Source organism: Microtus pennsylvanicus, chromosome X, assembly GCF_037038515.1.
Source record: "Microtus pennsylvanicus isolate mMicPen1 chromosome X, mMicPen1.hap1, whole genome shotgun sequence".
NCBI lineage: Eukaryota > Metazoa > Chordata > Mammalia > Rodentia > Cricetidae > Microtus > Microtus pennsylvanicus.
The window spans coordinates 90,759,464-90,775,187 of record NC_134601.1 but is presented as its reverse complement, the minus strand read 5'-3'; the positions used below and the strand labels follow the sequence as shown (position 1 = coordinate 90,775,187).

At 41.2% G+C, this 15,724-nt stretch overlaps 1 protein-coding gene across 1 annotated transcript; it reads left to right on the top strand.

The window, feature by feature from the left end:
• The first annotated feature begins 5,060 nt into the window (after positions 1–5,060).
• LOC142840739 (G-protein coupled receptor 83-like) lies at positions 5,061–14,683 on the top strand. The gene is made up of 5 exons (XM_075957324.1): positions 5,061–5,352; positions 8,686–9,127; positions 9,323–9,448; positions 9,764–9,897; positions 10,304–14,683. The coding sequence occupies exons 2-5, from the start codon at positions 8,759–8,761 to the stop codon at positions 11,028–11,030; spliced, it is 1,356 nt and encodes a 451-aa protein (XP_075813439.1). The 5' UTR covers positions 5,061–5,352; positions 8,686–8,758; the 3' UTR covers positions 11,031–14,683.
• Positions 14,684–15,724: the final 1,041 nt, after the last annotated feature.

Here is a 15,724-nt window from a genome sequence, read left to right as displayed (position 1 = left end):
AGGAGAGGAGAAAGAGGAAACTTCAATAAGGATGTAAAATAAATAAATAAAAATGATTGTTTCTTACATGTGGCACCCAAGCCATTAGTAGCAAAAGGAAAATAAATATACAGAATATAATCAAAAGTAAAGTATCTGGTGTTTCAAATTAAAAAAAAAAAGAAGGGAGGAAAACTCAGAAGAGAAACATTTGACAAATCATAAACAAAATAAAAGATTTAGACTCACAATACATAAGCAAGACATACGATTCAATAATTTAAAAAATCAAAAATTACAATAAGTAAAATATTCAAAAAAAAACTTTTACAATGAAGATATGAAAATTGTTACTTGTCACATAAAGAGATCCTGAATAATACCTCTGGCTACACTTCTGCAAATAAAAACCACAATGAGATAAAATCATATACACTATGATAGCAGTAAGGTAGATAATATATATTTATAGAAAAAATGCAAATAAAAGGGAAATTAACTCACTGTTAAAGAAATTAGAAAGAATCCTATTCTCAACACCTCAAAAAGAAAAGTAAATACCTAAGATTGAGAAAGAATTTAATATCAGAACATTAAAAGGTGAACAAATACCAATGAGCAAATATCTTCATTAGCGAACGAGCAAATGAAATGAACATTCATCTTCAAACAAAGGAGAACAAATGGCCAAAATCTAAATGAAAAATGTTCAGGGCCTTTAACTACCAGACACATTTAAACCTACATGATAGCCTATAATCTATAACTCCAATTCCAGTGTACCCAATGTTTTCTTCAGGCCTCCGAGAGTACCATGTATGCATATGGTGCACATACATATACGCAGACACAACACATATACATATGAAATAAAGTAATATTTTTATAAAGGAAACCACTATACTATATAAAAGAAGCTGGTCATATAATATCATACATTGAACAAGTCTATTTACATGAAATAATTAGAATATAAAATTCATATATGCAGAAAGTACAGTAGTTAGTTTTTAAGGGTTAGAAATGCTTTAATAGGAAGGAATGGGCAGCAAATGTCCTTTTATGATCATGAAAAGGTTCTAGAATGTATTGCAGTGATGGTTGCCCAATTCTGTGAATATTACCCAGCCATTTAATTGTTACGTGTAGGGAGGTTAGCCTTATATTATGTGAACTATATTTTAAGATACCATTAGATAAAAGCCAAGGGGGACTTCACTGAGAACTAGAATTGAAGGTGGAAACTGAAAACTGAGATATGTCATGGCTAGGGCCTGAGGAGAAGGTTTGGATACAAAGGAAGGCAAATTTTAGAAGATCTCTAGAGACACAGAACTTTAGAAACAGGAAAGTCATTTAAGATTCATATGCAGTGAAATTGACATAAGAAAAGTTGTATTTAGGTTACTCTTACTTCAATGAACCATTACTGCAGCTACCTACGAGTGCAGGGAGGAGGGAAGTCAGAAGGATCAGTTTGTAGGCTCTTAACTATAATTTTGTAAGGTGGAGGATAAATACAGAGAAAGGCATGCTGTTTTTCCCTTTGGCCCTCACAGACCTGAAGACAACATTGGATACCCTGGAACTGAAGTTACAGATTGCAAGCCACCATGTGGTCCTTGGAACCAAACCCAGGTCCTCTGGAAGAGAGGTAAGTGCTCTTAATCACGGAGCCATTTCTTCAGCCACGAAAAGTTTTGCTTTTAAATTTGAGTATGTCAATTTAACAATTAACAGAGCTGTGTAAGGAAGTATCAACAGGGTTAGGCAATTTAATGGGATAAAAACATCCTCAAGTTACTGTGCAACTAAAAATGGAAAATGTTTGCTTGACTTTATCTCTGCAGCAAGCTACACTTACTTACCGACAAAAAGTACACAAATTACAAAATTATCTCAGATAAACCCAATATATCAGTACCCCTAAGTGCACAATGTATGATCAAAACAAATCAATAAAAGAGAAACTGGCATACTTAATGCTATGCTGTCATTCTGAGAATTTATCTTGGGGTATCATGGACATGCCTAAAATCATATGGGGCTGGAGGCAGCTTTGCTTTTCCCCTAATATTCCCACCTAAATATTATTTGTCTTTTTTATGTTTTTTCTTCTAAAAAAAGTATTTGCTTATGTGAAACGTAAATCCACTCTGGTTTTGACCTAAAACCTTGAAATCAAGACCAATGTATAAGACTAGGTGCCAGGTGCGCTCTTATGTTAGACAAAAGCAAAACAAGCAAATAAACAAAAACCCTCTTGCACCAGAGGTATGCCTTAGAAAGATGTTCAGATTGTGGTGGAGTGGAAGATAAATGCAGACGTTTTGTCTGCATTTGAACCTGAATTCTGGGAAATAGTGTCTTGGAAAACTGCCTGCCAAGTTAGAGCATTCAAAACTGGCAGTCCGTGGGCAGAAAAAGAAGCCACAGAGCCCTGAGCCTCTTCTTCCTCCCCGCTCTGCGCAGCTTCTGTGAACCAATGGTCTGGAGCGCCGCCCACTCCGTCCTTCCCTGTGCAAGCCTATAAATCTGTTACCAGGAGAGCTTTGATCTGTGGGAAGAGCCTGACAGCTCCAGAACTGGTGCTCTCCTGCCTCAGCCCTTGATTGGCTGGCCTGAGCTAACTCTCCGTGAGCCACACGTGCAGCCGCTGCGTTACTTAGATGGAAGATTTCGCAAGGATACCAAGTAGTGCCGAAACCCTAGCTTTAGAAGCGATCTGAAGATCCAACTCAAATCCTGCACTCTTAATGGGATGGGGAGCTGTGTTTTAACTGTATCAAAGCCTGGCAGGGTAAAGAAAAAAGATTTTTGCAAAGTTGGCGGTGGTATTGCCTGCCTACCTAGGAGAGGGACAAAGAATCGGAAGGGAAAGGACACAGCTAAGCTAAATGGAGTTGTGTGGTCTGCAGGCAGCAGGAGAATGAGTGGAAGTAACCTCAAGGCCATTGTTGAATGAAAGGAAGCTAGATTTTCTTATCGAAATGTCTGCCTTATAGGTCTGGAATTCATTGGTTGCCCTCAGACACTCCTAAGAAATGATCATTTTGGTTGTGCTCCTTTGTGGATTTCCCACTGCTAGTCGAAGGGCTTTTGGAGCCTGAAAGAATTGTGGACCTGTAGGGGTTTGATCCGTGTCTGTCAGAAGTAGACTTATGATATTGAAATTTAGCGAAATGGAGGCTTGTTTCTAGAGTACGTGGCCTCTCTTCCGGTATGGAAAAGGCCTTTCCTGGTGTGACCCTTCTAAAGAAGAAATGTTGAGTGAGGTGAAGATGCTGGCTTTTGTATGGTGGATGATCTGTGGGGAAAGTGTACGAAGAAAAGGAATTCTTCAGCATTGCCTAGGACTAAATTTAGGTGTAGGAGAGATTCAAGAAGATACTTAGGCAATTTTGATAAATTTCATGTCCAGGAAAGACTGAATGTCTCCTTGTCCAGTCTGTAGTGAATTCAGCATAAGCAGCAGACCGTACAAGGAACCTCTGGATGTTGTAATGATGAGCTCGCTTCTACTCTGTTTGGGGTAAACACAAATTTTCTGTAAACATTTATGTCCAATGGAAAGGTTTTCAATATCTGCCAGTAAAATTTGGGGTGAGGGAAAATTATGAGGTGTTCCCATTCTGAAAAAAAATATTCATTGTATTGAAAGCCAGGGGTCCCTGGTGTGGGAGGTCTCCGACACAAGCTCATGCAAAGATGGCACGCGGGGAGTCTCCTGCAGTCTCCAAAGGAAATCCAGGGTGTGTAGGAAAGATTCAAGAAAATCTTTTTTTCTGGGGGAAGATTTTTCCTGAATTTGATAGGTGGAATTACTCCTGCACTGTTTGGTGGGAAATATGCTGAAAAGAGCGGGGGGAATGGGATTTTCACACTACCTGAAAGAAAGACTGAGCTTTACAGAAACCTGGAGAGGTTGCATAGCATGGAGTGAAAAATCATATGTGCAAAGATAAGGGCATCTCTGTTCTACCCAGGGGGACTCAGTGAGTCACTGCACGTAAGAGCCTTGGTTGTTTACATATCCCTTCAAAAAAATTCGGAAGAGGGATCATGGAGGAATGAGGAATCCGGTCCGCGAATTACAACTGTATTCCGAGGCTATTTTATCTAGCTGAATATACATACTCAAAAGGGCAGAAAGGAGTTTTCTAGAAATAAAACAGCTAAACCTCAAGCGATTCAAATAACGTTATGTTTAAGAGGGAATTTTATGCCAGGAACCTCCTGCGTCTCTCTTCTCATCTTCCTCGTGTTCCCCCCTCTGCTTTCCTCTTTTTGAAGAAAAAAAAATGGACCGCGGAAAATATTCACCATGCTGGATTTGCAAATGCTCCTGGTTAGTTCTTATATCACAAATGTTTGTGAACATTCAAGGAACACTCAGAGGCAGCTTCTAAAGAAGTCATTTCTCTATTTTTCCCATCCACCTGCCGCCTTCCATCTCCAGATTCAAAGATTCTGCGCTTCTGAAGGCTCCATAGTGTTTGCTTGGCTATGGCTTCACGCAGGTCAAAAAAGAGAGAGAGAGAGAGGGAGAGGGAGAGGGAGAGGGAGAGGGAGAGGGAGAGGGAGAGAGAGAGAGAGAGAGAGAGAGAGACACAGAGAGAGAGAGAGAGAGAGAGAGAGAGAGAGAGAGAGAGAGAGAGAGAGAGAGAGAGAGAAGAAAAGAAAAAAGAAAAAAAGAAAATCTGAAAACCAAGTTACCTTGGGGAGGTGGGAAGCAGCAGGTTAGATTCGGAAGAACATCAGTAGAGAGGTGTGTGTTAATTACGTTCTGGTTGAGAAACTGAAATGGGCATATTTAGATGAGCGAGGAGTATTTTTGTTTTTTAAAAGAGGAATTTACCCCATCATCAGCAACCACTCCCCAAATTCAGACGTTCTGTCTGATTTAGCCCCCAGAGTGCTTGGTAGGGAAGACTAGAGCCGCAGTTATACAGTGGAAGTAAAAAAGGAACTAGCTCTGATCTAGCAGCAGAGGCCACCTGTGCCCCCCCCCACGTCCCCCTCCATGTGACACCCCCCCCGTTACCCTCCCCGTGTGTTGCGGACCCAGACAGCATCTCGTGGTACAGGCAAAGTCTCGCGCAAAGCTTTGCCAGCCCTCGCGGGGCCCCGCCTCCTATTGCTGAGGGTCACTATCCAGTCCCACTGACGCGGGGGAGTGCGCACGACTCCTTGCCTGCAGCAGTAGGCTGTGAGCGCAGAGCCAGAGACACCTCAGGCTCTGAAGTGCGCTGGGACCTGGATGGACTGGCGGCTCGTCCGCCAGTCCGTTTTCATCTCTCCTCTGCCTAACCAGCACACTGAGGCTGGTAGGCTCCCAGCTTTCCAGTCCTTCTCCGCATAGAACGTTCTAAGGTAAGTCTCAACCTTTCCAGGAAAGACTGGAGATATTTGGGGGTGAGCTGCTGTCCCTGAGTCTGACACCAGGTAACCGGGGAATGGGCAGACTGCCCAAATAATGGAAAGATTTGGGGACGTGGTATCCCCAAGTCTACGCGCCCACAGCCCCGAGTCCTCAACCTGTTTGCTTGTTTGTTTGCTGTTTTTTTCCACAGGTTATCCGCAAGCGCAAAATACTGAATTCTTAAGAGCTCTGGGTGATTTCTTAGAATTTCCCTCCTGTTTTTGTCTGTTTCTATCAGCAGGGATCCTGGAACTCCTGAAAAAGTGAGGATTTCTGCTCCAAAACCACCTGGAAAGCCCTCCTTTCTATTTACCACATCCCATCCCATTCTCGGAAATCTAGGTGTTTTAGCCCCCCACACGGTCACGCTTTCACAATGAAATGTTGTTGTTGTTGTTGTTGTTTCTTGCGCGTCAAAGTACATTTAAACTGTAAGCTTGAGCTCGCTACTGCCAGTTTCAGAGATGCAAGGGTCTTATTCCCCCTCCCTAGACCCCTCACCCTTCTTGCCCCCTCGCTCTCCAGGGAAAAGGTGGGCTACTGCCAGTTTCAGAGATGCAAGGGTCTTATTCCCCCTCCCCAGACCCCTCACCCTTCTTGCCCCCTCGCTCTCCAGGGAAAAGGTGGGCTACTGCCAGTTTCAGAGATGCAAGGGTCTTATTCCCCCTCCCCAGACCCCTCACCCTTCTTGCCCCCTCGCTCTCCAGGGAAAAGGTGGGCTATAAAAGACTGCTGTAGAGACTAAGTCTTCTCCCACGGGAGCCCTTCACCTGTTGGAATCATTTGATCCATAACTGGGGAGGGGCCCCAGCATAGGGTAGAGATGAATCAGTGTTCACCATCCTTTCTACCCGCAGTACAAGAGAGAGAGGGAGAGAGAGAGAGAGAGAGAGAGAGAGAGAGAGAGAGAGAGAGAGAGAGAGAGAGAGAGAGAGAGAGAGAGAATTCCTGTAATTAGAACTATAGAATCTCAGTCTCCAGGGTGTTGCTGGAGGTTGAGGGGTGGTCACCAATAGCAACCACCCTTAGGAGGCTAAGAGGTCTCATGATGACGCAATTCCTTACAGCCCCACCCTCCTGAAATTTGAGGAAGGGGCTTGGAATGAAATTATATATTCCTCTCCACTGCCCCCTACTGACCATTTGGCTAAAGAGACGTCTTGCTGGGAAGAAGTAGTTCTTACCTATTTTTTAAATCCCTTACCCACTTAAAATGCCAGAACCTGCTTGGAGATCCCCCCCATACTCCCCTGAAATGAAGGGAGGGGCAGAGACTCAAACCTTTAAGGCACAATGCCTGACTCATTTAGATGCTATGTTGGAACAGCCCTTGTTTAGAGGAGTCACCCACCATAGCCTGACTGCCCCCAGTCAGAAGGGACATTTAGGGAATATATGTGGTTGAAAGGGACCCTTAACCTTAGCATAAGGATGCTTCTTGTTTACCCCCATATCACATTTTTTTTAAAGACAGGCTCCCACTACGCATCTCCAGGGGGAACTGATTGTTAATGGCCCAGCCTGTCTTCAAACTTGTAATCCTTCTGCCTTAGTGTCACCTATACTGGGGGGGGGGCAAAAAACAAAAAAAACAACCCCCCCAAAAAAACAGGGAGTACTCTGCCTGCTAAAATATTATTTGGGATTTATTTAATTGTGGAGGGTGGAGTATGGAATCCATTTTCTGCAGGCATGCTAAGTGGCATTCAGCTGCATCACCAATTTTCCATAGTAAATTTTGTGGGGTAGAGAAGGAGACAGAAAGAGATGGGAAGTAGAAAGGAAAAAAGAAGGAAGGTCTGTGTCTCCTGCCCCATATTATCAATATCACAGACAGCAATGCATTATTTGTTCTACACAAACATATACCAGATGCATTCAACAAAACATACAAAACAAGAGCATGCATAGCAGAGAAACTCATCCCATAAACATATAGCATGCAAACATACCACACAAGCACACAAGGTGGTGTTTAGAAAATGCACAGTTTACAAGTCTGCAATTGTGGAAATATAGTCATGTTACATGTGAGTTCACATAAGCAACAACATAACTTTTTAAAACAAAACAAATCAGTAACACAAAACACATACACACAAATGCCCATGCATAACCTTCATGGACATGCACTAACAACAAAACACTTCACACACACACACACACACACACACACACACACACACACACACACACACACACACTGCACCATTTTCTCCCTTATGGCCAGACCTTATTTGTTTAAGAGTAATAACAAAAAGTAGCTTTCTAGTTTAAGAAAACCCAGAGATTTTTCCATCTTGAAGAAGGTGTTTGAATTGTAGATATTTTCTTTCATACATGCTAACTTAATCTATTCCACTGGCTTATGAAGTATATATAATTGCCGCTAGGTAGTTGGAGAAACCAAGGCAAAAAATGCTTTTAAGTATGTAGCTTTATTTTTGATTGACACAATGACTATGCATATTTATGGGTATATTACTACATTTTGACAAATGTATACAATGTAAAATTACTGGACTATGTAATTGGCATCCATTTTATCTCACAAATTTTCCATTTCTTTATGTTGAAACATTCCAGGTCTTCCTATAAAATTTAGAAATATGTAACTAATTTTTGTTAAGCATAGTTATTTGCACAGTCATACTGCAAGTTAGTGACAGGAGTGGGTAGTATAGAAATGTAAACAAAAATCTTGCCTTTAAGTTTACAGTCTCTGACATCCTAGACTTTTACATGTATGTAAAGGTGCACATTGTTAAACAGTTTTCAGCTCCTGCAGTTGGAGATTAGTCACGTCTTTGGAAGCCCATTTTTTCTGGCTTGATCGTTTTATTTATATAAAATTCTCAGTACAAGTCAGAGCAGTCAAAGACCTATCTTTGCTTTCACAGGGCAAGGTAGAAAGTTCAGACTCCCATAACCCTACAAATTATGGCAATAATCTAGAGTTACCTATTTTGCTAGACCTCAGTAACACAACTCTGATTATGCATTTATTACTAATCAATTAATTAATGGAATATATTAGAAGGCAGTAACTGTTTTAGGCAAGATTTATACACTATCATGGTAATAAAATAAGGTAGTATATGTAGCATTCTATATGGGTGATCTAATTGGCTTGATAGGATCCCATCATTTTAATGAAAGTGGGTTGATTAGCAAGCCTGCTGGCTTCTCTCCTCTTATTATAAAAAGGTTAACACCTTAGATCCTGGCTTCTTTGGGCTCACTATTCTATAAAATGCTAAAGTCTTTGATCATTTCCATTTTAGGTGGAACCAGGAGTTTCTGTTTGTGAAGATTTGGAAAAGGACTTCATCATCTATATCTTCTCCCTAAATAAAAATGAACATTTCTTTGCTGTCACAAATGGAAAATATAATTGATTGGTTCCGACCAAATATCAGTTGGGTTCCACTGATCGAGGATCAAAATTACAGTCACACAAGTCTGAATAGAACCAACTCAACTGTAGAATGGGAATATCCAACAGAATCAATGAAAAAATGGTTAGGGAACAATGCCCACATCATTGCTAAGGTTGTGCTGAGTATTGCATACTTTATCACCACAGTTGTATCTCTCTTTGGCAACTTCCTGGTATGCCAGGTTTTTCTCAAGCACAATGAAATCAAAAAATCAACGGGCCTTCTCATCTTCAATCTGGCAGTATCTGACATTACGATAATCCTCCTCAACTGTCCATTTGCTATGGTGAGTGATGTATAGAGAATTGGTTTCAGTGCATAAAAAAGATGATGTTCCATTTGAAGGGTGGGTGATGGGACTACAAAAGCAAAAGGGAATATACATATTTGGGGTCTCCATCTAGACTCTAGCTTCTCCGCAGTGCTTGAGGATAACATTTGAATAAATAACCTACACCTTTTCCTTGCTTTTGTCCCTTAGACTCGTTTCCTGGCTGGACAGTGGGTGTTTGGTAGGTACCTGTGCCATGTCAGTCGTTTCGCTCAGTACTGCTCCCTCCATGTTTCAACTCTTACACTTATGGCTGTTGCCATGGACCGACACCGGGTAAGACCACTTGAGGGCACTTTTGAATAAAAGAGCAGGGGGTGGGAAAGAGTCAGGAACACTAGACATCTTGCAGAAATCTACAGGGTGGAGCTGTATTTGAAACTAGAATATGTTTGTGGACTGCTTCTGACACTTCTCCCCACTGTCATACTCTTACAGGTAGATACCATTGTGAATTTCAGAGTTTCAGCCCTGTACTTGCGTTTTATGCATCTCTCTTTAATCCAAGCAGAAACTCATGAACCTGTGTCTGATTATGCAAACCACACTGATCTTGTCTGATTCACGAAGGGTGTTTTTGGTCTTTTGTAGGTAATTCTGCACCCAATGAAACCAAGGCTAACATACTCCCAAAGCTTAACGGTTGTTGCTGTGATCTGGAGTATTGCTATATTCCTTGCTCTTCCACATGCAATTTACCAGAATGTATTCGTCTTCCTGAACGAGTAAGTCAGACATAATGTGTAATTTCACCTTTTTCTTTCTAGAGACTCCCAGAAAGTGGACATTTGCAATGTTCTTAACTTTGTTTTCATCCATCCCCCATTTTCCTGAATAAAACATATGGTGTTATTTTCTAATTCCAATGTGTTAGTGGAACCAAGAGGATGGGCCATCAAGTTAAGGTCACTAGTAATGAAGAATCTAGCTGTGTTCAGATTGTTCTATACCCACACTAGGCCCACCAGAGATAACACTTTAGTGCAACCCCTTAATTTCAAAATTGAAGAAATTAAGACCGAAACTATCAAGGGACTGAGATTTCTTATGGACATACAGTGTAAAGTAGCTCCTAGAAGCTTTCTGGGATCTTTTCAGTTATCTTAACTTTTTTTTTCTGTTTTCCTCCAGGGATGGTGTTGCCATGAGCTACTGCCTCCCTTCCTTTCCTGGACCCAGCCAGCTGGTTTCGAAATATGTGGACCTTGGTACATTTATCTTGCTGTACGTTCTGCCACTTATGGTGATTGTTGTAACCTATTCTCACCTAGGAAAGAGGCTGTGGCTCCAGAATGCTATTGGCGATGCATCTGCCCGTCAACTGATGGCACACTACCAGAAGCGGAAGAAGAGCATCCGGATGCTGATACTTATTGTGTTGGTCTTTGCAGTTTGTTGGTTTCCACTTAATTTCTATGTGGTTCTTATATCCAATGCAGGCGTAGAGAATGATAGCGTGCTTTTCTATGCCTTTCACTGGTTGGCAATGAGCAGCACCTGCTACAATCCTTTCATCTACTGCTGGCTCAACAGGAGCTTCCGTGCCAAACTAAGATCGGTAACATCTTTAAGAGTGCAGGCACTGTTTTTATGTAAGAGCTCCCAGGTTCAGAAAATAAATGCACCCGAGAGTCATGAGCTTCAGGAACTCAAGGCATCTTCACTGCTACGAGTTCCCCTGGCTGTTCCAGAGGCCCCGGTAGTTGAGGATCCCAGTTTGGCTACAGGGGATAATTCCCAGGGCTCTGTTCAGGGGGATTCGTCAGATCCAGATCCCTCCCTAGATGAAGAGGTGGCGGCGGGGCCCTCCACCCAGGATGCTTACTTTTGCATTCACGTGCAGACTACCAGTCACTAAGTTGGGCACCCATCTGATCTATCAGAACCTTGCTTAATGAGTACCTTCGCACAGACAATTCAGTCAGCGATGGCATAACCTTTAACTTAGATGTTGAGTACAGTGTTTTACTATCATGTGCACCCTCACAGTCTTAGTTCTGGCGTCAGAACTCTACTTGATAAGTCCACTGTGCCATAATGTGGAGAACTGACTGGCCAGACCCTGAAAGAATTCGTTGTTACTTACCTTAAGTACCTTTGAAGATGAACTTACGAGAAGTAGATGTCCTGAATAAGAGTCTTTCTTTGCCTCCAGCTTTGACCTGTGATTATTGCTAGTAGTGATAGTGAGATGGAGGAACTGTGATTGAGAGAGGTCTGTGTAAAGCGTTACTAGGAAGACCACTTGCCAGCCCCTCTCTACCGTTGGGAACACCCTTTTCTCCACTGCACTTGTGCACCGACTTGGTGCTGTCATATAATGACTTTCTGCATCAAATTAGTCTGAGGCAAATACTCGTGGCAAGGAACAAGAAATACTGCTGAGCGACTCTGGACTTTTATTACCCCATCTTTGTAAATGTGACTCTGTACACCCAGTCTACAGATCTTTGATGTTAGACTGATTTCCCCGGCTTCAGATATCTCATCTTGTAGATTATTGTGGACTTTATCTGGAGGAATTACTTGGACTTTGAGCTAACTGAACTAGTGTATACAGGCATATGTGGTCTCTGATGAATTTGTTGAACTTTCCTATCAAAACTGGCCATCTGAATTGACTATTAACTGACTGTTGGTCATACCTTTCTCCTAATACTTTCACCACAAGCAGATCAGCATCCCCACCCCCAAACTCTTCCCTATCAACTATAATTTGTCACACCTTCACATGACATAATCAAGTGCATCCATGCACACACATGCATACACTTTTATGTTCACACAGGTATAAGCATGTATATATTGCTCCTTGTTACCTCTCATGCTATCCACCTGCCTGGTGCTCTCACTTATTTCTACCTGTAATTCTCATGCTCACTGAGCCTAGACAAGATTTCATGCCTTAAAGTGAAGTCTTGGAGGCTCTGAGATTGTGGCAACTTTTTGCCTCTGTTAACAGCATTTCTTTACAGTTGGTGCTTCACTTTGTTTGATTTGATTTGATTTTTTTGATGTTGTCTATCTCCCTGTGAAAATTGTACAGATTCAAAATCAAATTTGTGTTCTCATGTGCTAATTCCGTTCCTTTGCTTTTTCTATGCTTTTCTCTAACTGAATCAAGTGCATTTTATTTCCCTTTCTCATCTACCCATTTCAACCCAGTTCACTTTAATTGATAGTCTACATTCTCTTTTGTTGATTATTTCAGTCTCACCCATACGGTGTTATACACTCCCTTCCAGAAGTACCCTCATAGTCTACAACACTGCTTCTCTCTCCTTTCAACATTCCACCCAGGTGCTCACTTTTCCAGATTTGTTTGTCCTAGGATATTTAATCTTGGATTTTGGTTGCTGCCTTAACCAGAGGTTCCGAACTTCCTGTGCTGAGGCTCATCATCTCTTCACTAATTGAAGCCTCCTCATTTCCGGTGCTTTGTTCCATTGTAGACTCTAGTCTTTCTTTCCGTTTGCTTCCCCTGCTTTGCTTTCCCTCTCTCCCACCTTCCCTCTCTTTCTCTCTCCTTTCTTTCTCTCTGTCTCTCTCTTTCTCTCTTCCTCTCCTTTCCCCTTCTTCTCCCCTTCCTTCCTTCCCTCCCTCCTCTCCTTGGTGTTGATCTAAGTCTAATACTAATTCATTATTCCTTTTCTGGTTTTCCCTGTACACAAATCTCCCTCTTTCAGTTTCTTGCTTTTTGTCATAGAGTTTCCCTTCCTACCTAAAAAGAGAGTGAACATGAGTGAAGATTCTTGCTTTTGTGTATTAAGTTGGTTTAGAAAATCCATCAGAGGGCACCATGCGCAAGGATATTGAGAAAAGTCTAACAGTTTCCTTGAGATCTCAGCATTCCTCTAAATTGTTTGCTTAGATTTTCTTTGTGAATAGTTAAAATTTAGTATCTGATTATAAATGTAGGCATTAGTATCTGCTTATAAATTTAAGAACTATATTGTTGTGAACTGATTTAACTAACTTTATGTAGAAGACAAGTTTATTCGTGGCCACAAACTTTACCTTAGATATGAGACTTTGGTGATTTAATTGATTTACTTTAGCAGAGAATGAATGGCTTCAAGAAACCCGTTCGTGAAAGAAATCTAGCACATATTCAATATGTGTGATTGATACAGCATCTGTACAAGTAAAAGCACTTGGTGCTTTGATTTTGATGTAAGGCAAGAAGTATCTACAATGGAAACAAGCCTGGGACTCAGAATAATGGGACAACGATGTTCTTGCATCAACTATTTGTGTGACCTTAGGAAAGTCATGTGGCCTTAGTGTTCCCCAGTTTCCTCATCTATAAAAGGTGGATAATAATACCTACTTCCTTACAGGGCTATTGTAAGAGTTATCTGTGATAACAGGTATTATTGTTGTTAATAGGTTCATTTTCTTGTTACCTACCTTGTGATTATTGCTGTTACTATTACTATAATTGTAAATGTTACTACTGTGATTGTTAAATTGCTGTTGCTGTGCTCCCTTTGAAGTGCTGACCTGTACACAACTAAGGTGGTTATGCAGATGTTTAAGAAAAGACTACTTGATGGATCTCATGGGACAAAAGAGAAGCGTCTACTGCCAGTGTAGATTACTTGAAACTTGGGTGGACAGAATACTGTTGAGAGGAAAGAGTTTTCCAGAGTAAAGCTGAGACACCAGCTGAATTCTAGATAACTGAACAAAAGAAGCACAAGCCAAGTAATAGGTGAATGAATACTGTTGACTTAGTCTCTCACGTAGGTTTCTCAGAATTTCAGCACTTCTGCTCTGAAGAGAGCAGCAGATAAGAAATCAAAGGACAAAACTTGAAAGAGGTAAAGTGTTTACAAAGTACGGAAGTGACACAGGGTTTCTATTCTGAATTGCCATCCCTTTTCTAAGAACCCCTGTTATTTATGATTCAATGTAATTCTAAATAATTGTATTACATATTTATATTTGTTCGTGTTTTAGATATCATAGTAATATATTATGTGTAATAGTACTCATTACGGTGCTCTTCTAAAGTGTGCTTAAAGTGTTTTATGGTGTTATATTTAACCATTTCTCTGCCGAGATAGTTCGCAAACTGCAAAAAAAGAAAAAAGAAAAAAAAAGAAAAAAATCCTGAATTTTACTCATGTGTGCTCGTTTATATGGAACACTGAAACTTTCCCAAGACTGAATATTGATGTTGGACTTTGGAACAGTGTGCTACCCTGGAATGTATCTGAAACAGGTTACAGTTGAGGGAAACCCTTCGCCTCGACACAGTACCTGCTTTCAAAACTGTACTGTTTGACAACCAGCAGGAGTGAATTATGAAGTTTTGGAGCTCCAAGCTCTACTCAGATGATCTGTTCAAAAGGAGAGCTGTCAAATTAAGGGTTCAGAGTTGGCTGACTCTGATTATCGGGTGTCAGCTGGTTTTTGTACTTAAGTATATTTTGATGGGAATAATTTTTCAAGTGTTTGAAACTACAAACCTTTACAAATCCTTTGTGACTATGTATGTGCTCAATTAAAAATAAATAAATAAAGCAAAAGCTAATGAAAGCTGTTTCTTCCTTAGTGCAGGCCCCTGTACTATTTTAAGCTCTAAGAGAGCAACTCAGTAGCCAGTCACCTAAAAAGGACATATTGACTTTAGGCGCAACAGCCTGGGAATTAAACTTGATTAAACAGAACCTCTTCCTGGCATGGTCACACCGTTGCTGCAGAAACAAATGTGTGGAATTAAAAGTGCTCTAGGGGCTTTAGTTTCTCCAAGTATCGGATTCAGTAAAGGGTAAGCTCCCAAAAGGTGGGAGAGGAGAATAAAAGATATCATAAAGAAAATGGTCAGGGGCAAGTGACACACACAGCAGTTATAGACAATGATTATACTTATGTACCTTTCTAAATGTGACACTGCTAGTCCTTGTTGAGAAGTGGCCGCATGGAAGGGAAATGTGAGGTAAATTGATTGGTCATTATTATAAAATGGGGTGGGATAATAGAAGTCTGGATAAATTGGCAGGTTAGAAGCTGTGTCTAAGTGACTGAACACAGTTAGGGAAAGGAGGAGGACTGGGGCTGTAGCATCAATGAGCCAAGCTGCTGCGGCCAGCTCCTGGATCTCTGACCATATTTGCTCTGCACAAGAGTGAACTCCCACACATAGCCTTGGGTACCCACTGCTGCAGTGCTGCAGCTGCTGGAACTCTATCACCCATAGCTGCCCTGTAGAAAGGACAGGCACTGCCAATTAGCTTTTCCCATGAATAGACCCCTGGTGACCACCACTACTGTCCCAGATGCCACTATTTGCAGACACCCCACTGATCAGTATTATTTCTGCCAGTGAAAGAACCTCAGAGGAATGGGCAATCAGGCTTTTGAGAGCAAACATGGAGAATATACATGAACATTGCAATCAATCAAATGTAAGTACATAAAATATGGACAGAGAGAGCATCAGTGAGGTACCAAATAATGGTTCCATCAAAGTCCAGTTTGGGTTTGTCAATGCAATGCATAAACTTAGTTTAGAGAACACAGCCAAGGGGTTACAGTACTTACTTG

Coding starts and splice junctions, on each gene's coding strand:
- LOC142840739 (XM_075957324.1), top strand. CDS start 8,759: ATGAACATTTCTTTGCTGTCACAAATGGAAAATATAATTGATTGGTTC. Junction 9,128..9,322: donor TCAACTGTCCATTTGCTATG/GTGAGTGATGTA, acceptor TTTGTCCCTTAG/ACTCGTTTCCTGGCTGGACA. Junction 9,898..10,303: donor GTATTCGTCTTCCTGAACGA/GTAAGTCAGACA, acceptor GTTTTCCTCCAG/GGATGGTGTTGCCATGAGCT.